This window comes from Rhinolophus sinicus, linkage group LG03 (genome assembly GCF_036562045.2).
Source record: "Rhinolophus sinicus isolate RSC01 linkage group LG03, ASM3656204v1, whole genome shotgun sequence".
NCBI lineage: Eukaryota > Metazoa > Chordata > Mammalia > Chiroptera > Rhinolophidae > Rhinolophus > Rhinolophus sinicus.
Window position 1 is genome coordinate 23183357 of NC_133753.1, and position 23123 is coordinate 23206479.

The following is a 23123-nucleotide window of genomic DNA, read 5'->3' on the forward strand; positions in this document are numbered from 1 at the left end:
GGGGCTGGGGGCTGGGTTAGCGTAGGGAAGCAAGACCTCTACCCAATATCTAGCCATGGGCATATCTCGGAAAACAAAATAATGCTGGGATCTGCTTAAAGAGCCCTTTCCTCTCAGTCAGCCCAGCTCTGATTGGTCAGACACTAGTAATACAGAAGCTCAGGGCTGTTGAGATTCCCAAGGCATTAGAAAATGCCCCTCCCCGGACCACAAATTAGTTCAAGAACAGCATCTGTGGTAAATCTCTAGCTCCAAACAAAAGAGACTTGACATCTACAGAAGAACCTAAGAGGATAATCAAGATTATGCCTTTCTTAGAAACTCATTTCTTTGTATTTTTTTAATCCACTGACCAAGTTTGGATCTTTATCACATCCTTCTGGGTCAACCATCTAGTCTGTGCTGCCTGATATGGTTGCCACGAGCCACATGTGCCCGATATGGTTGCCACGAGCCACATTGGAAATGTGGCTAGCATGACTAAGGAACTGAATTTTTCATTTTATTTAGTTTTATTTAATTTAAATATCCACATGTGGCTGTGGCTACCACATTGGACAGCCTTGAGCAAGTCACTTATTCAAACATTTACTGAGCACTTTGAACAGGGAACTCTAAGAACATAAAGATGAGTAAGACTCAGGGTTTACCCTCAGAAACCTTACAATCTAATACAGGAGGTAAGACAAGTACACAAACAACCATGATATAATAGAAGGAGAAGTGGTAAGAGTAATAGCAGAGGTAAATATATATTAGATCCTGGGGTAGGGAGATGGTGGCCTGACATGTATCCCCCATACTGACCACTCAGGTAGGGGATGCCAGTAAGTCTATCCAATGAAAGAAGTGAGGAGGGAGGAACTACTATAAAGAACATCAGAAAGATGAAACATCACAGAAACACATTCAGCAAACACTATAACTTATTAGTCAACCCAAGTGAAAGGCTGGAGAAAAGAGTTATCTTACACTGGACTGTCCAAGATGGCGGACGCCCTTTTGCTCGCAAGTGTCATCTCGGAGCGTCTCTCCAGACTCCTGTGGGTTATGTGGGGTGGGGAAAATGATGGTGAAAGAAAGGCTCTTTGCCTTTTCTTCTTTTTCCACATGCTGTCTCTACCCACGACTCCCACCCCCCAGACTGTAGAGATCTTCTTGTTTGTAGGGAACGTTTGGTTTCGGGTAACTAGAAAAAACTGAATAAGGGCCAAAGGAGACACACAAGGATCTGATGACTCGGGAAGGGGGTATGTGAGCTCTAGACTCAATGGAGAAGAAATAGGGTTTTCCTCCTAGTGTTCATTCAGTCCAGTAGGGCAGACGGAGCCACAAAGATCCATTCTCTAGCAATTAAATGTAGGCACTTAGCCAGAGCTTCTTTTGAATTCTCTCTTTTAGGAACATGAGTCCAGGGGATGAGGACTAGAAGGAAGAGAAATCCTACTGAAATCTGCTTGTGAGACCTGGGCAGGCTGCAGAAAGGTGGATGGAGGTGAGCTGAGCCCCCTAGGAGAAAAGGCTTTGGACATGCAGAAACGCAGACGAGGAGCTGGGTGTCCATCCATTTATTCATTTGCTCTTTTATTTAGTATTTAGTCTTTATTTTTAAGTGCCTGTTTAAAGGCACTGTGATACAATGGTGAATAAGACAACTTAACTTTCATGAAGGAGTGACAATAAGTAGGCAGTGAGCTAATAGGTAAGTGCTATAGAATGGTGTCTATAAGGACATAGTGATGGGAAGATATACTTATTTCTGATCCATTGAGCTGGCTGGAATGGAATGTGTGAAGAAGAATAAAACTGGAAAAGTAGAGTGGAGCCAGGTGTTCACCTTGAAAATTAGGCCAAGTTATTTTTTGGTTTTCTTTTTTTCTTTTTTTTTAATATTAAAAGGTCTTTTTACTTTTTCCTTAAATATTTTGTTTAATTATCAAAGTTAACAAAATATCAATAAAGAAAATCTTTACAATAAACATTGGAATGACTTAGACTTGAGAGGTAGGAGTCAAGTTGTGCCATATTTCCAAGCTGCATTCTTCAATTTATCCTGATTTAGCAGTAATAAAGCCAATATTCTGCTTTCTCTGATTTTTTTCTATAATTTCTCATTTAGTTGTGAACTGGAAGAAAACAGGAAATATGAATAATGATGCTCCCTAAGCCCCCAATACCAACTTCTAGACCTTTTAGTTATGTGAACTGAAAAATCTCCTTTGCAGTTAGAGCCAGCTTGATTTCAGTTGCTTTCACTTGCATTTGTCAAAGTGTTTTAACAAATACATTATTTTTTAACAGAAATGCTCTGCGTGAGCCAGGCTGGTTCCCATTCACTGTCCCTTGAAAACGCATTAAACAACATGTACATTATCTTTCTTCTCCCTTATCTCCTTTCCTTCGACTACCTATGGATAGTCTATACATAATCTAGGTCTGAATCTAAACCTTACCTTAAACCCTTCCTCTGCACAGTCTTCTCTTTCCACCTGTTTTTAGTATCCTTTCTAAACTGTGAACTCCTCTGAACCTATATGCCCCTTTTTAATCACTCACTTTGGATTTCACGTGCAAAAAAAAAATTAGTAAACACACAGGGCATTATTCTCTAGACTCCCCTGCTGAACTGTCAGCAGGAGTGTGGACATTTCTTTGATCCTCTCACAGATCCTCACATACAAAATAAATATGCAATTATGTTTTCATTGATAAGTGTTAGTCTCTTTGCCTATCCAAGCCCCATCTACCCTTTCTTTTCCATGAAGTTTTTGCCACCTTCTCCAGTCACAGTGATCGAATTCTCTACTGAAGTTGTACCACTTCCAGCATAATCCTCTTATGCAACAATTAAGCACATACTTAAGTTTTACATCCTTGCATTAAGAACTTAAATGACTACTGACTTTTCCTCCTTGAGGACAGAGACCTGTCTCCCACCTTCAGAGTTCAGCCTACTGCCTTGCTTTTAAGGTTTATTGAGTAAATGTATGTTAACTTTCTCGGGATAATATTGCTTTAGCAACTACCAGATGAAGCCATTTCCCAGCTGGAACATTACTTATTAGCAGCTTCACCTTTCCGCTTTTTCAAATATTTCACTATATTAAATACATAGAGAAGAAGGTAACAAAACTCTTCTTTTGGGGGCTTGTATTTCAAATGTCAATGTTGGGTTTAAGCAGCTAGTAAGATACTTGCTATTATATAGGCAGATTCTTTCATCTACTCATTTTTCCTTAGTAGAACCCAGTTTCAGAACATAATTTGATTTCCTCTAGCTTTTAAGTGCATCCCATTTATTAACCCCCTTTATGGTTTCCTTACCTGCTGTGCCAGAAAACCTGCTTTCCTCCTCTAAATCCTTCTAGATTGTAATCACATTACTGAGATGCACCCATATTTTATTTTCATCACAGAGAGACAGTAAAACTTATTTTTAAGAACCAGGCCAAACGTGGTATTGATTATTGGCTTTGAAGCCAAATTAATACAAGTCTTAGCCTGATAATGCATGAAAGCCAAAAAACATCCCTTTACTGCCTCTGACGCATAAAAATGGTCCAATTAGGACAAGACTTCTACTGTTACTTATTATGAACACCTGGGCCTACCAGATGATGCAACATTTTGAATTCCTCAGCTCTCATATACTGCCTTCCTCCCACCTCCAACCTTATTCGCGTCTCCCAAAGAACACTTGGCTCCTTACTTAAATGGCCTTTTAAGTTTAGCTTTTCGTAGTTATCTTTCTTTAGGAGCATTTTAATGGTCTGTAATCAAAACTTTAACAAAGGGATACTTCACAATAAAAATAATGTACACCTCAGCACCGTATTAGGTATAACCGCTTTCCCTACTGTGATTACTACTGTGTATCCCACTGCGCTAGTGATGGCCATTTGTATCTAAATGAGGTACTACACTAACCAGTGCAGCAATACCACATGCTAAGCAAGTCTAATTTTATGTCTCTCTCTTTTGCAGAAAGAGAAGTACGAGTTATCAGACAACTATGCCAAAACTAGAACCTACACCAAAACTTTGCTCTTCAAAATGGCTTCAGTGAGGAGAGGACCTTTATTCCTTTTCAAACGCTACAAGGCTATTGTTTTCTTTTATTAAAACATGGATACTTGGAGTTTTGTTTTTCCCTTTAGCCTCTTAAATCCTAGGGATTATTTTCAAAGCACTGATTTCTTAGTTGTACTTGGCCAGTAATATGCTGAGTCTTTTAGCAGAAAGATGGGCAGGAGGGTAGGATGGGCTCTTTAACCAAAGGTTCAGGGAAGCCGGCTGGTCTTCCTTCTAAATTTGTCAGCTGGTCTTCCTTCTAAATTTGTCGAGTCAACATTAAGTAAGCTTTCAGAATGAATCATCACTGTTTCTCTACTGGAGTCAGAAAAAAAGATATAGTGTTTCTTCACCACTGATTCTTTCCAAACTCTTTCAAGGCTGGTAAACAGAGCTAACTTGGAAAAGATAGAAGATGATAGAAAAACCATGTGAAAATTAAACTGAATTATGAATTAATTCTGACATAATTTCCTAATTCTAGAAAAGGAGTTTCATTCAGCTTAATATGTGGATTTTTGTCATTCAGGCCTCTTAACACCAAAATGATCATCATTTGTGGATACACATAAAATTACAAAATGAACAGTTAAATAATATAGGATCCTGCCTCTAACAATGACTCTGTGTGTGTGTGTGTGTGTGTGTGTGTGCGCGCGCGCGCTTATGTTAATCCTAAGGAAACGTAAGGTGGTTTATCTTTAATACTTTGTGGGGGCAGGGGAGGAGGCAAACTAAACTGGAAAATGTTACACTGGCAAACCACAAAGCGAGCTGCATTTTATTTTGGCCCGGTCCTAGGCCCATCCCAAACTTACTTTGCCTCGGCCCTGGTATGATGTCCAGCCAGCTATCTTTGACACATTTCCTAAGTTGACCAACATTCCTTCAATAAGCAGAAGCCCCATCCTTCTGGCCTTGGCACAAACCCCCATGGCACTCAGCTCTCTCGGTGAGTGGGGAGCTGCAGAATCTGTCACAGAGCATGAGCCCTGAGAGGGTATGAATCTGGTTGAGTGAGAAAGGAACAGAGGAATTTCAGATAGAAGTACAGGCCTTTATCACTCATGCGCAAGAGAAATGTCTCACTGAGGGGCAGGAATGGTGAGAGCTAGGACGCAGGAGGAGGGAAGTCAGGTAAACGTTATTCTGTGGGAAAGAAGGAAGGAGAATAAGCAGTGAAATATTACTTCTACAGAACTCTGAACATGAAACAGTTCTTTTTTTTTAGCCCCCCACCCCCTCCCCAAGTGGTTTCTTTTTGTGATTGTGCTCTTTGGCTAGAGAGTGTTGTTTATATAACAGGATAAAGTACAAAATTATAAGCTCCAAACTCCTCCAGAGAAAAGCTCTCCCAAAGCTCGACCCCCAGGATAGACGGAAAATATGAGTATTTACTGGCTGGAACATCAAGCTGCAATGGAAATTTCAACAATCAGAAGAAGATAGCAGAGAGGAAAGGCCTGTTGAGTAGAGAGAAGTCACCCTTCAACAAAAGGGTCAAAGAAAAAGGAAGAGTCTTGTGTTGGCCCCACTCTGATGCCTTCACTTCCACAGTTGGAAAAGCCACATCTCTGGGCTCCAGCTCCAGGAGCACACCGCGCATGGGTGAGGGCCAGTCTCCTCTAAACTAGATATTAAAATAACCGGTGTAGGAATACCATATCCCTAGCAAGTCCAATTTTAAGTTTCTTCTTCTTCTTTTTTTTATTTTTCGGGAAAGAAAACTATTATCAAGAACCTACACCAAAACCAGGCACAATACTGGCTACTTTCACATACACAACTCAATTAAACCTTGTAACTATGTTTAATGAGGTAGGTGTTATTATCTGTATCTTAAGCAGATGGGAGAACTGTTGCTTAGAGAAGCTGAGTAACTTGCCCAAGGTCACAGACTCAGTAAGGCAAAGCCAGATCTGTCTAACCCTCAAGTCCCTTCTCTTTTTAGTACCCCACGACATCTCTCTAATAGGGGATGGCCCCCTCTGCTAGAAACTTAACAACCTTTTAAATAATAGAAGCATTCCAAGGTCTAGGTTCAGAATAATTCCCCTAACCAGAGGCAGAGGATGGAAGCAAAACCTTACCATTTTGGTCACTGAATAATTTTTGCTGAACTTCGGGGCTTTCTTTGAAAATATTACATACTCCTCTTCTTTTTTATTGTGGTTAAAAAAAAAAGCACAACTTTAAATGTACCATCTTAACCATTTTATTCTTATTATCCTTATTTATTCTTAACCTACTGTGCATTTTTATATGTACAGTTGAGTAGTGTTAAGTATATTCACACTGTTGTACAACAGGTCTCAAAATTCAAACTCTATAGCCATTAAATTCTAATTTCTTCTCCCTTCCTCTCCCAGGCCTTGAGCCACCTTTCTACTTTCTGTTTCTATGATTTTGGTGACTTTAGCGGCTTCATGAACGGAATCATACAGTATTTGTGCTGTTGTGACTGACTTATTTCCCTTAGCATAATGTCCTTGACGTTCCCTCATGTTGTAGCGTGTGACAAGATTAAATCCTTACATACAGAGGGTGCCCCAAAAATGTATACACATTTCGAGAAAGGAAAACTGTGTTAAAATTGTACTACTCAAGAGCCGGTCCGGTGGCTCAGGCGGTTGGAGCTCCATGCTCCTAACTCTGAAGGCTGCTGGTTCGATTCCCACATGGGCCAGTGGGCTCTCAACCACAAGGCTGCCAGTTCAATTCCTCGAGTCCCGCAAGGGATGGTGGGCTCTGCCCTCTGCAACTAAGATTGAACATGGCACCTTGAGCTGAGCTGCCTCCCGGATGGCTCAGGTGGTTGGAGCACAGACTCTCAACCACAAGGCTGCCAGTTCAATTCCTTGACTCCCGCAAGGGATGGTGGGCTGTGCCCCCTGCAACTAGCAACAGCAGCTGGACCTGGAGCTGAGCTGTGCCCTCCACAACTAAGACTGAAAGGACAACAGCTTGACTTGGGGAAAAAAAAAAATTGTAATACTCAATATGTACCGATAACAAAAGATGAATGCAAGTCACGTCTGACTTCTGCAATGACAAGAGGTGCTCAGAGTGGTTACCATCAGCGTCCAGACACTACTGATTACGGGGAACTACTGCTTGAGCAACACTGACCAAAGTGTCCACTTGTGTACATTTTTTTGGCACCCCGTACTCTTCTTGATACTCTTTCTTCTAATTGTGCCGTAACATTTAAATCCTCAACATGTGCTGCTTAACGCTGCTAACTGTTCCATGTGTGTATGGCTCCCTCTCCCCACTAGTGATCAAACACCATGTCTTCAGTGTTTTAGACCCTACCCAGCACCTAGCACCCTGCTGAGAACACAGAAGCTACATCCTGGACAATAAACTCTGCGAGATCAGGGACTATTCTGTTTTATTTATCATCTAACACAATGTCTGACTTGTAGAAATGAATAGAACATATTTTTTTAAAGAAAAATTACAAACTCAGTATTTCTGAGGGCTGATCAAGAATAAAAAGATGGGAAGTCCAAGACTTGAATCTCCATAACACTGGTAAGAAATAATCTAAACAAAGGGAGAAAAGTATTAGCGAAATTATAATCAGAATCTCTGAAAAACATATTCCTAAAAATTATGTAAAGCAGAGTACCAGACTCTCTCTAATTTATTACTGAAGAGTAAGAGGGCAGGGGGGCAGGGCCCAAATTTCCAAAATTTGGCCCAAATTTCCAAGATTTGGTGCTTCAAAGAACCCCAACTCCCCAGTACAGAATTTAAAGCTGACGTACAGCTGTTCTCTAGAGTGGGGACCGGCCAGGCCGAGCAGTCCGCGCCCATGACGTCTGCCCTGTCACAACAAAGAGGAACAAACTCATGGCTGTGCTTTCAACCTCCCCCACCTTTAATATCGAGGAACAGACAAATCCTCAGGTTGCGTGTGTGAAAAAGCCAGAGATGGATAAAAATAATTCAATGACAAATGCTGGAAAAACATACAAAGGGGCAGAAGCCAGACATTCGTGGGATTCCCTGACAGCTCGATCTACAAGGAAGGGCTGGACTGGAAAAAAACAGGGCCTCAGGTTCCTGCCAAGCCGTCTGAGGCCCCGTCCTTCCCAAATCATTCCAAGCAGCAGCCAAGACTTTACAGTAACCCTTCTAAGCCTCACCAAGAAAGATGCACAGGGAACCTCCAGAGTGCTCCTCACCTAGGAAGTGTTCCTTCCCCACGTGGTGCAATTCCATGCGAGGCTGGCAGTACTGAGGAGATGCGTCTGCGTATCAATTCTCAGCTCCTAACAACTCCCCGTGTGCCCAGAAAATGGATAATTAAAAGGCAGCTTGCAAAATCCTACCCATCTCATTGACTAAAGAAAAGCTTAAAAACCCAGGTATCAGCATCTAGAAACTAAACACGATCCCTTTAAGAAAAAGAGGTCACGAACACTGGGTACCTGCATCCTGGAGGCTCTATTGTATAAGTTTAAATTGGCCTTGCTCGGAGGCACACCTCAGGCTTCTAAACATGTGACTGTATTTGGCCCTGACTACTTTCTCTTCTGGAGAATGGCCTGCAATTAATCTCACTTATTACCTCTGAAAAGTAACAACAGAGGAATGGCTGGCCAAGTCCAACTCCAGAGTGTCTAGGGAACTGCAAGCTACATGGCCAGGCCTCAGACTGTCTGGGCAAGTCGTGGGCTCTTTGCCTTCCTCTCCCACAACAAAGCTTGAACAGGGACTCCAGACAGACCAAAGGAACCGAGGGATTTGAGGAGCTGGGCTGAGCTCACACTGACCCAATGGGAGACGACAGCCCTGAGGCTACATTTGGGATGGTTTCAAAAGCGGGGGAAGAACAAGGTTGTCTGGTGAAAACTTGTGTGATCCATAAAATTGAGAACAATAGCAATACCGCAGGGAAATGAAAAATAACACTATTTGCAGAGTTCTCGTGAGTCACCAGTTTTCATTCCTGTGGCTACCAAGTCACTGAATCCTGATGAAAAGTACAACCAGCAATGGACTCTCTTTACATCTTGTTACTGTTCATAGGACAGCCCTTAGTTTAGTGAATTATCAGAGTTTATCAGCACCGGAATCCACTGTTGCTATTGTAGAAGAACAAGTAAGAGTACCTTTTATTTACTTAGCACCCACTTCTAGGGAGATCAAAGTGCTTTAAGGGCAATTTAAAAGCTCTCAAAACAAGCCAGTTTATATGTAAGTATGCTTACCTAATAAAAAGATTAAATGAATAGTTTAGGGTCACTTAGTGTCAAAACCAGTAATAAAAACTCACATCTCTAAGCTACTAATCCCCTATTCATTAAACTTAGTCACCCTCACTACTAAGGAACAAGAAGAGACTAAGTAAATATCCACAAAACATTGACTTACCAAGTAAAAATAGAAATTGGGGCACGGTGCTGTGCATAATGCCCGCTGCAGTGCTGGCGGGGGCCCACTACACAGCCAGGTCTGGAAGGACCTCTGAGAAGTCTCTCAGGGCTGCTTTAGCCTAGGTACCTCTGGGAATTCCACACAGAACTGGAACTCCAAAATTGAGCCTCCAGGCTTTCCTGGAAACCAGAGGTTACCTGGGGGCAGAGGAAGATGTCCCAGGGCTACCCTGGACTGGACTGGGACCTAAAAATGGGCCCTGAAGCTTGAAGAGCAAGAGAAGAGAGGGTTGTTGTGGGTACAACTAAGCTGAAAAAGAAGAGGTAGGGAACTTTGGGGGGATTGCTCTCTGGTGCCAATGGCTTTGAAGCCAATCGTATAATGTGCCATTCACAGCTCACAAGCACAGTCTGGACTCTGGACCCTGGCTCTGACCTTGACAGATCCCTTCATCTTTCTGTGCCTCAGCACTAACAGGTGCTACACCAAGACAAGGCTCTATTTTCTATTTTTTTAAAAATGTTTCTCATTCCATCTACAAGTATAACAAATGCTAAAACCCTGCTTCTCCAAAATGTGTAGTTATTACACTTTGTGTAGAGTATGGAAAACGGCTGTAGCCTTGTCATATAGATAATATATCCAAGATTGCAGTGAAAATGTTTTCCATAGAAACAAGGCTCTGACTGTAAAATGAAAATGGAATATTTGGACATATTTTATATGGAAAATAAAGCTCTGTGGTATAAACAGAATTTCTTTTTTACGACTTATATTTTAGGAATGTGGTTACTATAGATTGTAAATCACCCAATGACAGACTTCTCCTGTGAAGAGAAGAGAACTCTGAGGGAGGATGTCCTGTCTTGAAAAATCTGGCCTCTTAGTCTTCGACTCTTTGTAATTCTCAATTGAGATGATACGTTGCACCGTTGACCACGGAGATTGCTGGTATGACAGACACTGTACCCGAGCGTGATATAACGTGTTGAGGTTTATGTTGTTTCCCGGGCAGAGCCTCTGCTTCCCAAGTTACTGCCTTAAGAAATAATTCTAACACCCAGAGATACTTGAATGTATTTCTTCTATGCCCACCTCTTCAGTCACCCCTCCCAACCTCAGGGAAGCCAGCTGACTAAGAGAAGGCTCGCAAGGAGGAGTGGACTGGGTAGGACACCGATGGCAGAGCTTCTTTCTTTGGAGGGAACAATGTCTCAGCTGGTCAGAATACTTCACTTTAATAGTCACATTCCTCTCCAGCTCATTAGACTCAGGAACAGATGCAATGAAACCCATATTCAATAGCTGCTAAAGCAAGATGTACTGGGAATCCCTTTCTTACGTGTTTTTATACCGGGGGATTTAAAATACGAGTCGAGACTAGAATTCAGTACAGTGGTTTCTTTTTTCATTCAGAGGTGGCTTACTTTATGGCTAGAATCTATTTGGATTTTATCCTCTGCTACTTTTCTCAACTACATAAAGGAAATTTCCTTCCTACTTCCCAAATGAACATTGTCCTGGGAGACCGTTGGAGTTTAATTATATAAGCTAGATGAAAATATTAAAAAAAACATTATGTCCTTCAAAAGAAATTTAAAAAAATATTATGTCCTTCAAAAGAAGAGAGTCCAAAGTTACTGAAACACAATATAGTAGAAGGTATAAGAAGAATCCGGAGATGAAGAGAAAATATCAAAAGTCAATATATGAAAATGTTAAGTATAGGCAGGGGTTAAACATAGCATAAATTCTTGTTCTTTTACCCAGCAGTGAACTTACTGAACGGTATCAGATATTTCCTTTGCATTTGATTTGCCCACAGACTGTCTTACAAGTAAAACGAGGCCCTATAGTTAAGTGCTGTAGGGCTGGGACAGGTGGGGCAAGGCCAGTGTCTGTGCAGGGAGCTCAAGGTGGGAACGGCTCTCTTAGGCCCCAGGCCGTCCCTGTGTGACCCGAATGTTAGCTCCACAGCGCTTCACATACCTGCTTCCAGGAGGGGAGGAGTGGCTCTCAGGAGCTTGGGGATCTGACTGTATTGACCATGTCGGGCCACTAGGACTGATGACAGGCCGAAGGGTGGGGGGAGTTGAAGCACTGCTTCTGTTTATGATGCCACTTGCCAAATTCAGGTTTGTTACCTAGAAATGAAGTGAGGGAAATAACCTGATTTTACAGAGTTTTAGAAGAGGTTCATTAAAAACACATGGGAAAAATCAAGTCAAGTCCAGGAGACGCGGACTCATCTGAGCTGAAACAGTGGCGGTGACAAAGGCACCCATTAGAGGCTGGCTTCTGTGCCCACCAAAGAGCAGGAGTGAGGGTGGCTAGTGTCAACATGCGTTAACAAGCATTTATTTTGCTCCTATGTGCAAAGCACTATACTGTCCTAGGTCCTGTAAAATACAAAGATGAATAACAAAAGCAGTAAGAATTTACTATTTACTCTGCGCCAGGCAAGGTTCTAAGAAACTAGGCAAACTGCTCAGTCTTTCTGGCCCTTGTTTCCTCATCTGAAAGTTCTAAATGCTCAATAAGTTATAGTTATAAATAGTAATAATTATAATACAAAAGGAATGCATTGATTTAGAAAGAAAAAAATGTACATCAGTAGAAAAATAGGCACGGACTTCAATAAACAATTTACAAAGAGTATTATTAGCCAATTAAACATTTAAAATGAGTCAATTCCACTGGCAATCAAAAAAAAGTAAATTACAACATACAACTTTTGTGTGTTACACTGGTACCATAATCACAATGCAGGGCCTAACAACGGCAAGGGGTGATAGGTGCTTATACTGTTTATATGACTACAAACTGGTGGAATCTTTCTAGAAAGAAATGTGGCAATATATTATTAAAGATATTATTAAAATATTTGTATATTTTGGTGCTATAATCTAATTTCTAGGAACTATGCTTAAAATCAATTGCACATGATTACTGATGGTGACTATTTGCAACGTGCCAAGCTCTGTGTAAATGAGTACATTATATGCATCTCATATAAATTGTCATAATTCTGATAGCAAGTACTATTATAACCTCCATGTTACAAAGAAGGAAACTGAGGCTTAGGAATGCGCTAGAAATGGCAGAACTAGGACCTGAACCAGGATCTTTGGTTCTCCAATGCCTGTGTTCTTAGTCATTACACCATACTGTAAACAGATTTTGAAAACAAGCATTGATTTTAATACTGTAAAAGGAGAGGATCTAAATGGCTAACAATATGGTTAAGTAAATTTTTCTCTTCCACATAAGGAAATATTATATATCCATTAGAATTTTTTTTTGAAAAATACTTAATGATATAGGAACATGCTAATATTGCGAGTTAAAACAAAAAAATCACAATATGAAACTACGTATATAGAAAGCAGATCCAAATTTCCTTAAACGCATGTACACACAGATACACACTCATAAAAAACTAGAAATAAAAATCCAAAACATAAAATGCATCCATTTCTGAGTGATTTATTTTCTTCCTTACACTTACCTATATATTTTCCAAATTTTCTATACTGGGCATGCTACTACTTTTAAAATCCAAAAGAAAAATCTGAAGTTACCGTGTTTCCTCAAAAATAAGACCTAGCCAGACAATCAGCTCTAATGCGTCTTTTGGAGCAAAAATTAATATAAGACCAGGTATTATATTATATTATACCGGGTATATATATTATATTTATATTACATTACATTATATTACATTACATTACATTACATTACATTACATTACATTACATTACATTATATTATATTATATATTATATTATACCTGGTCTTATAGTAAAATAAGACTGGATCGCATATTAATTTTTGCTCCAGAAGACACATTAGAGCTGAATTGTCCGGCTAGGTTTATTTTCCGGGAAACATGGGATAAGAAATACAGATAAGAAAAAAGAAATACAGATGAGAGAAGATAAGCTTAAAACCTGGGTAGTGAGAGTGGAATCAGAAAACAAACGATAGTTTGAGAAGCATTTCTAAATGAGATACATAGGGGATGCTGAAAAGAGGGAGGACACAAAGTTGAATAGAGGATGTAGAATATGAGACACTGGAGAACAGTGACGTAAGAAGATGTAAATTCCAAGAAAAGCGTTCTTCTATAAAATGTCCTAAGAACCTAATAATTTTGACATTTAAAAATAGAAGAATTCTGGATTTTTGAAAAATCTGAAAATTCTGAAAGAAAAAAAGTCATTTTTAGCAACAGTATAGTGCTGCATTCCTAGCTACAGAATTCAGTAAGTGAAAATATCCTAGGACCTCACACCAAAGGACCCAAATATTTTGGTTGGGAAAAAAGCCATTTTTCGTAGGTCAAGAGTGATTTCTGGTGTCTGTAGAGGCTGAGGTACAAGCTACTCGGGCTGCACCATCCAGTGTGAACCCATCTCCAGAAGAAGTCTCAGGAGCCAAGCTTGGCTTATCATTTCTGACCACCTTATATTACCCAAGGGAGAAGACCCAGGCTGCCTGAAGGATCGGGAAAATAGCATGGCAGATTATGGCAGCATTCTCTGGCCCTTCGGAGAGCCTGGCCTCCTTCCTGCACCCGAGGCAACACAGGTCAGGTCCTCAGACAATCAAACGGACTCCTTACAGGACCGAGCTCACTCCTGCAATGAGCCCTCTTCCTTCCTCCTTCCCTGATCCCTGGCCTTAGACATCAGGCCTTTCAATTAGACATGGGCTTGCAGGTTGTAAAACTACAAAGTGACAAAGGTCTGTATGACAGCTAACAGCTTCTCCAACGACTACCTCAATCAGTTGTGCCAAAAACCTAATGACACAGGCTTATTAATAATTTACAGTGAAACAGCAATAAAATAAACAAAAGGTACGCACTTTACCATGTTTAGTAGAAACTGTATAGTTTGGAGATTAGTGACTACAAAGAAGACATCAGATTTGGTGTATCTCCTCTCTATCGGCAAGGCAGCCCCTAATTTAAACACCATCATTTTCATCATAATAGCGAACGATTACTGAACACTCACTCTCTGCCATGTCCTTGCACCACCTTGACGTGGGCCATGGCCTTTATCCTTGAGCAAGCCCTTTGAAGTACCTCGGTTCTATTGTTACATCACTTGACAAAAGAGGACAAACTAAAAGAAGAGCAGGCAAACAATCAAACAGCGTCACATACCTACTCAGTGGAGGGCTAAGATGAGTAGAGAAGGTCGTCCTCCAAGTGTGCGTGGTACACTTTTCCCAAATAATATAGCTTAGCACTTGAGTCCTTCCCACAGTAGTGCCAGGCACTTCTAAGTAGGTGAGGTTTTCTATCTCAGTCCTTACCCATTACGCACAGTGGTAGCTACTGTTACACTCCCTTTCCAAGATGGACAAACTAAGGCTCAGAGAGAGGTTATGGTTGGTAATCTGCTCAAGGTCTGCCACCTAAGAGTGGCAGAACTGGTATTCTTGCTTTAAAATCCATTTTCTAGCTTTGAGATGAGTAGGGAAATAGTCCTAGTTAACCTTAATTATCAGAATTTTTTGAAATATCATCAGATACAGAAGTCAAATTGTGAAAAAAGTGAAAGGGATCAATTATACCAAACTAGACCAGCTTTTTTCCCCTTCTTTCCTGCAAATTTTACTTCCCACTTGTTACCCTTGACCAGAGGACATTAAAGAAGAAAAAAACGAAAAAAACATTTTCAATGAGTTTTGTTTCCTAGCAGGTATAGGAAAGCTGGCATGAACATGAAGCTCATTTTGGACTCTCGGCGGGGTTTTCCCGTAACATCCATTCCTTATTTCATGGATAAATCAAGAAATGGTAGCCACTGTGATTTCCTTCTACACAAAAGCAAAAAGTATCGTTGTTAATTTATTTTGAGAAATAGCAAAAGTGACCATTACTTAAATGAGAGATTAGATAAGAAATAAGAAAACTTGCAAAGCTTCTCCTTTCTTTCCAAAGGATTCCTGCTAAAAACAAACAAAAAACCTGTCTCTATTAAAGAATGACCTGCCCCTCTAAATATTCTAGTCTTCTGTAGTTTTGTCTAGGGCACTCAGCACCTATGTCACAATTACCCCCACCCCATCCAGCTCTGTCTTCCTAGGACATACATTACTGATAAATAATCAAACACTTTGGGGATCACTTAGATATGGCTTCAGAATCTTCTTTACACAGTCCTTCATACAAGCCACCACCAATCAACCAGAAGTGACAAGGGTGATAAATGTATATCCAATGTATCGCAATAATGGAAATGTTCTATAATCTGCACTGTCCAAAGCCGTAGCCATTTGCTGCACGTGGCTATTACGTATTTGAAATGTGGCTGGTGTCACTGAAGAACTGTATTTTAAACTTTATAAAACTTAAATTTAAAAAGCCACATGCTACTAGTGGCTACCTTCTCAGACAACACAACTCTAGAGCCTCAACCAGACCTGGCTAAGTCTTATGTGTACAGATTTATGTCCTGCTAAAGTTTGGTCCAAGCAAATTATCTCTAGACTGAAAGAATTAAGAAAGCCTTTGGTTGTCCTTCCTTTCAGCTTCCCAGGATGGGCAGAATGAGTCACTAACTAAACTGGACCCACGCATCAATTTTGGCCCTGGAAGCACCTTATCTTGACTAGGAAAGACCAAAGGGCAGGGCAAATCTCCCAGCACTGACCAGACCTTAATAAACTCTGTAAACCAATCAGGGTTCACAGTTGGAGGTCTCTTCCTTAACAGGACAGAAGGATGATGGCTATGGCTATGACTAGGTGACATCTGCTTCTGTGCCCATCTATATTTCTCCAAGTAACATAATAAAACCAACTTTGATTGGATAAAAAGAAAGTGGAAAATAGCACATATATATACCTGACTTGCAGTGATGACTGCTACTTCATTGCTAAAGAACTTTAAACAAAGACAGGCTTACAGCCCATAAAGACATAGCACCAGTCACAAAATAGATGGCTCATCTTTTTTGTTAGGAGTATAGGCTATTAAAGTGGATGTTATAGCCACTGGGCTAGTTGTAGCTTCTCTGGGCTAATAACCACAGTCTACACTACTAAATGTAGGCTGGCCACCTCATGAATCCATGCCTTTGGTCACAAAGGGCTCTGGGTGACAGACGGAACAGTTTAACTAAAACCCATTGTTAATTACTGAAACTACGACTCAAAGAACATGCCTTACTGACAATGGGTACCAACAGCTTTATGTGGCAAAGACAGTACACACGTATAAGAACCCTGCAAGTCTGTGTTTGGATCTTTAAAATGTTCTGCCATAATCGATTCTTATGCAATATGAAACCTTTCAGGGTCACTACAACAGTAATAATCACAACCAAGTCATATTAGCACTAATGAGAGCTAAATGTAATACACACTTAGTTTTTGCCAGGCTTTGTTCTGAGCTACATGTGCTGCTTCCATCTTTAAGACAACTGTGTTAGACAGGTACAATTATTGCCCTCATTTATAGATGGGTAAATTGAGGTTGAAAGGTAAAATAACTTGCAGAACCAGTTAATGTTACATGTCAGCCCCTAGTTTCAATTCCTCGTCTTCCTGATGCAATATCTCCCGTATCTTGTAGTTTTCACCACTGTGTTACTCCCACTGGAACTTACAATTCCATCATGGACCAGCAGCAGCTGTACTTCCCGGGAGCTTGCTAAAAACGCAGACTCTCGGCCTACCCTCAGCCCCAGTGAACCAAAATCTGCACTTGACAAGTTCCAGGGTAAGTCACGTACGTCTTAACACTGGAGAAGCACTTGTTCTAGGGGGTGGCAGAAAGGAAAGAACAGGGAAGAGCACCCATTCAGTGGTTCTCCTTCCCAGAGCTCAAGGGGCCTTCCCAAAATCGGCAAAAATGCCCTGCTGTGGTGAGAAGCAAGATAGAAAACAACCAAGGGGAAGGAACAGGGAAAATAATTCTACAAGGAACTTGAAGGTTTTACTATTTCTCAATGTTGTCTGGATGTTCAAACATTAACGTGAGTAATCACTTAATATGCCAAAGATGCAAAAGTGGATAAAACAGTTTAAAACACGCTTCAAAAGATTCCAAATCTACTTCCAAGTCTCATGCAGCCATGAGAAACAGTGGTAATTAAAAATAAACCAAGAAATTTAAGCCTAACAAACAATCAGCTTGTTAAATATTCTTCCACTCGTGCCTTCCTCTCGCTGGTTAGGTAAGTGACTGATTGCCTGTGGGAAAACCCAGTCACAGGGTCCCACCAGACCTACGCCTTAGGCAGATGTTTCACCCCCTTAGGTCCTCTTGCTCCTCCTCCTCTTCCTGTGCTCCCACTCTCCCGGAGCGGCTCATCCACAGGTTCCACTCCCGTCCCTTCCTCATGGCCACTGCCACGGTGACCTCAGTGCATTTTTTTCTTTCAGTACCAACACACTGTTTATTTTAGAGCCAGCCTTCCGAATAAGGCAGGTGAGCAAATATCTGAATGTGTGGGGTAGGGACACATTGCACACATTCCATCTAAACAGGTGTTTAAATTACAGCGGGAATAAATACAGGTGATGGATTGAAAAGGGGGTAGGAGGAACACAGAGAGGGAGCCAATATCCGGCGGCTGGCCTGCCCAAGTGTTATTGCTTGTTCCCGCTGTTGGCTGAAGCAGCACTGCTGTCAGTGCTGTAACTAAAATATGATGGGACTGCCCCGGTGGCTTCCCAGAAAATGCCCACCACCCGTCACCCACCCAGGTGCATAACTTTTTGGTGTCCAAAGGGGGCCCGGGGCCAGGCCTAACCAGATCACTGCTACCCTAGCTGGCACCGTCTAGAAATGCCGCAGTCCTGATGCTCGAAAAGGCCCAAACCTCAAAACGCAGTTAGGAACTATTCTCTGTACTGCCGATCATAGGCAAGGCCTTGGGTGAAGTCCGGAGGGTACATACAGATTAAACTGTGGCCCCCGTCCTCAAGCCATGGAGGAACTGGTGCTCTTAAGTGAGACAAGACACCCAGACAAGCAGGAAAATTTAAGGCTTCCAGAAGGTGTTAATTAAGTGCCATAATAAATGTGCTGAGGAAGTTCAAAGGCATCTGAGCTGGGCCTGAAAGGAGAGGTAAGGGTGTGTGCAGGGTGGTGGTAGTTCCCAGCTGCAACGGAAAAGTGTAAGTAATGCACAGACAGACGAGGGAGACTGAGAAACAGAAAGCAGTCTCATAAGGCTAAAGCTTAGAGCAACAGAAGATAGAAACAGACAGACACACAGCTTGTGGAGGCCTTTGAACACCAGAGTAAAGATTCTGTTCTCCATCTACTAGACAACAGGAGGCTTGCTCAGGGGTCTGACAGAGTCGTGTGATATGAGAACTGTGGTGCAGGTTAGGTAAACCTAGGGCTGTTTTGTGGGATGGGCTCAAAGGTGCTTAATAAGGGAAGTTCAGATCAGCTGAGAATCCCAGCAGTCTGGCGAGAGGTGATAAGGCTGGGCTGCGGGACACACCACTGCTGGTGTCCCCTCACTTTCCTCCAAGGCTACGGAAGAGTGCTGGGCCTTGGGACAAGAGAACTGCATCTGCAATCTGATGATAGAAGCTCCTGAGTTCATGTGTTCATGGTTTCTCTTGGGGTCAGCCCTCTTTTGGGTTACATTTTCCCATGCAGCTGCTAAGGCACGAGGGCGCTGCCTACCATTTAAGAAGGGAAGGTCCAAGAGTGGGCATCCACGGCCAGCTTTGTTCTAGGGCCCTATGAGAAAATGCACCTTTTCTTCCGTTTATCTTTCCATGCCTCTCTTGAACAGTAAAATGGCCTGAGGATCACGATTAGGGGCTGGGTCTGCAGGGAAGGTGCCCAGGAGGAGAATTAGATGGCAAAAGAAGACAATGGATCATACACTGTCCGGCCCAAGTCACCAAAGCTCAGGAGCCAAAAATCTTACAGTAATTCACGGAAGGCTTCCACCTGGAGGTGTTTAACGACCATGTGTTCAGCAACTTCCAGCTCCACCATGGAATGACAAAGCCAAACATACTGGCATTTAAAGAGGGTGAGATTTTAGTAGATATTTGAAAAAACAACACAGGTTAATGAAGAAAATAAGATGCTGGTATCTGACGCGAGCCCTCGAGTCCTGCGCCAGCTCAGCCATCAGTCAGCACCTGCCTCTGGGTACGCACGTGCTCTCCGCCCCATAGGGACAAGACACTCTCCAATCACGGCAGACCACAGAATTCTACGTTTCTATAAACATGGTTTATTTACAAATGTAGAGGCAAAAACTCTCCTCTGATTGGGGCTTGCAGATTTTCACATGACTTTACCTTTCTTAACACAGTACCAATCATTGCTGCTTGGGAAAAACACAACCACCAACCATATCTACAGCTATGCCAGGAGAGGCAAGGATTACCTCCAATCTGGAAACTGAAAAATCCGAAGCTTATTTGGTGTTTTAATCCTTCACACTTCAGAACAGCAGGATCCAGAAATCTTGTTACCACCTTGCCCTTTACCTCCCAATGTCAAATGCATTTTTCATCAAAGGTCTCCCTGAGCTGTAGGGCATCCTTCCCATTAAACTGCTTCAAGAGCACAGCAGTAGAGGTGAAGGAGCTTCATGCCATATTTTGTACTACATTGTAACTGCATGTTTACTTGTCTATCTCACCCCACAAATCACATGCACCTTTAGGACAGGCACTGACTGTCCTGTTCACTGCTGTTCACCTAATTCACTGCTGTGTCCTCAGAGCTTAGCCCAGCAGGCACAAGAGCAAAAAAGAAAAGGAAGTGGGTCTCATCTACGCACGCACGCACGCACGCACGCACGCACGCACGCACGCACGCACATACACGCCCCCTTTCTCCAGCTAGCGGGTAGTTTTACCAGTGAGTAGAAAAGTGATTAATGTCACTCACTAGAAACGCTAGCAAGGAGATGAAAGGTTCCAAATGACCTCTTTCTGCCTATACCACAAGCGGGGGAGGGACTACTTTGGAATTAGGGGAAGGAAGATAATCAGTGACTCGAGTGAGAGAGAAGTGTTGTTCTTGCTAGTTCTCTGCATAATTTTAGAGGTGATTTCTGCCTGGTCCTGAAGCCTTGGGCAAGGTTCTCAAATAGGTGAAATAATAACTCTGACACACAGATTTTGTTCCTTGTCTATACAATGTGTATACTATATTTGTTTTTTCTTGGCACTGAAACTGAAAAGGACTAACATTCCATTTGAGATTCACTTAGTGAAACTCAGGTTCACTACAGCTGTGTGCAAATCTCATGTATCTTATTTATCATAATGGAGATAGAAATTCAACATTAAAAATTTAATTACTAATATCTTAACATATGAGCAAATCTGTGGCATAGCATTCCCAACGCAGCTTACCATCTTTTTTTCAAAAGTAGTTCCAGGTGTACAGAACAAGATAATGATGAGACATTTACACACCACACAAAGTGATTACCCCCCAAGTCTACTACCCCTCTGACATCATCTATAGCTGTTACAGTACCACTGACTATACTCCCTATGCTGTACTTTACATCCCCGGACTATATGCATATGTATTTGTATATGTGTTTTTTTAGTTATCGTTGACATTGAATATTATTTTATATTAGTTTCAGGTGTACAGTACAGTGGTTAGGTATTTATATAATTTATGAAGTGATCCCCCCATAAGTCCAGCACCCATCCGACACCCTATATAGTTTTTATCTTATTGACTACAGTCTTCATACTGTATTTCACCTCCCCGTGACTATTTTGTGACTACCCATTTATACTGACTAATCCCTTCATCTTTCTCACCCGTCCTCCCAACCCCCCTCCCATATGGCAACCATCACATTGTTCTCTGCATCTATGAGTCTATTTCTGTATCGTTTGTTTGTTTATTCTGTTCTTTAGAGTCCACATATAAGTGAGATCAGAAACAGCTTACCATCTTGGCATAGCTCAATTTCCTCATTCTAGCATGGTCAATAAAAATCTTAGATAGTTTTTGTCTGGTGAAGTCTAGAGATGGAGTTTCAAAAGATTACTTCATTAATTCACCAAATATTTATCAGACACCTACTCTGTGCTCAGCATTCTTCTGAGCCTTGAAGATAGAACAATGGAAGAAAAAAAAGCATTCATAGAGATGACAGCCTCGTGGGGAGGTTATCACTAAAGATAAATAATGTGTGAAGCAAGGACGATCATATCATGTTTGGCTACATTATTGACAGTAATGGCCACACGCTAACTAAAGGTTCTCAGAGGTTCTTCACTTGGAGACCAGGGGTCCACTGGGCATCAAGAGGGAGCCTGGCTGGGGGAGTGTCTACAAACCGTTTGAAATTAATGCCAATTTCTAAGTTTGAGTGCACACTTTTTCATTAGGAAGAATACAGCTTTCATTCAAGTCTCAAAGGGATCTCGGACTCCAGAAAGGTTAAGAATCATTCGGACCATCATGAAGATAAGTTTGTCTAAATCTGCACTCATACTCTCCTGAGAACTATCTCAATATCATCTTGAGAATAATGTTCTCGGTGTCATTCATATACAAAAGCTATTCACAGTACGACTGAAGCAATGGAGTCTGCCATGGAAACTTTCAGTCCTCCGACCACGGGACTCTGAATGATCCTGAATGGGAAAATGTTGTGGCTAGTTCTTCCTGACTTGTTTTAGTGTATGTTCTACAATAAAAGGTAATCCTTGAATAGGAAACACACGTGAGCCAAGATCTGTTTCCTTCAAAATAAAAGAAAAAGAAAACCAAAAGTGCCAGGTCTGCACTTACTGCAAGATTTCCACCACTAGAAAAATATGAGAGAATGTATCCAATCAGGAATATGAAAAGAATCATCCTTAAACAGCTACATTTTAAACACTCCTCCAAGGGCAACAGCTACATTTTAAACACTCCTCCAAGGGCACTCCATAATCAGTAGCTACAACAACCAATGTTTTAAGCCACAACAACCAAGAGGCTCTAAGGTAGTTTCAACTCCTGTATCAATTCCTGAATGCTAATAAAATGAACCTCCAGAAGTTTACACTCCACTCACCAGGAGATAAGAGTTCTATTGAAATGTTAATCAATTTTTAAAAAGGGTTAGGAAAAACAGGAAATCCCTGCAGTGCCTGACACATTAGTACTAAGTTCTCAGGTCATTCCTTCCCTCTGCTGAACTTTGTCATTTCCATAACATTCCTATACATATAGACATTTAGTGTTCCAAAATCCAGAAAAGAGTTTCAGATCAAGATTTGCCTGACATTCCTGGGAAACCTTACAAAACAGCCAAATCCCTTCGTGGTGTTTCCAATTTACACATTTAGTTTCTGTGAGTCGATGCGGGCAGCGCTGCCACCACCATAATAAATAGAACCATTCTTATTGCATGTGTAGGAATTAACAAGGCTGAACTCTGCCTGCTCAAAGGATCAGCTGACTTCACCATAAAATCATCTGATAAGGAGTTCACTCAACAAATAACTGATCATCTGGACAGAGAGAGCCACATGTTTCTCAACTTGCTTCAGGGAGTGGAGACGCATTTCTAATCATGAACACACAGAGGAAGGTCAATTCCTCCTTTCTCTCTGCAGGCTCAAGCACTGGCTTGGCTACAACGCTGCAGCAATGTCACAGGAATCACAGGCTCACAGTGTTAAACTCATTTTAATCT

General features: G+C 41.5%; 1 protein-coding gene across 16 annotated transcripts in view; it reads right to left on the reverse strand.

Moving 5' to 3' along the window:
* TTLL5 (tubulin tyrosine ligase like 5) overlaps window positions 1-23123 on the reverse strand; it is a 240495-nt gene that overhangs the window by 97183 nt on the left and 120189 nt on the right. For 15 of the 16 annotated variants that reach the window (XM_074327194.1, XM_019733592.2, XM_019733593.2 and 12 more), the window contains one exon: window positions 11449-11603. The exons of the other annotated variant lie outside the window; for it this stretch is intronic. In XM_074327194.1, the coding sequence (XP_074183295.1) occupies window positions 11449-11603 (155 nt within the window). The remainder of the gene's footprint in view (window positions 1-11448; window positions 11604-23123) is intronic. 16 annotated transcript variants of the gene reach the window in all.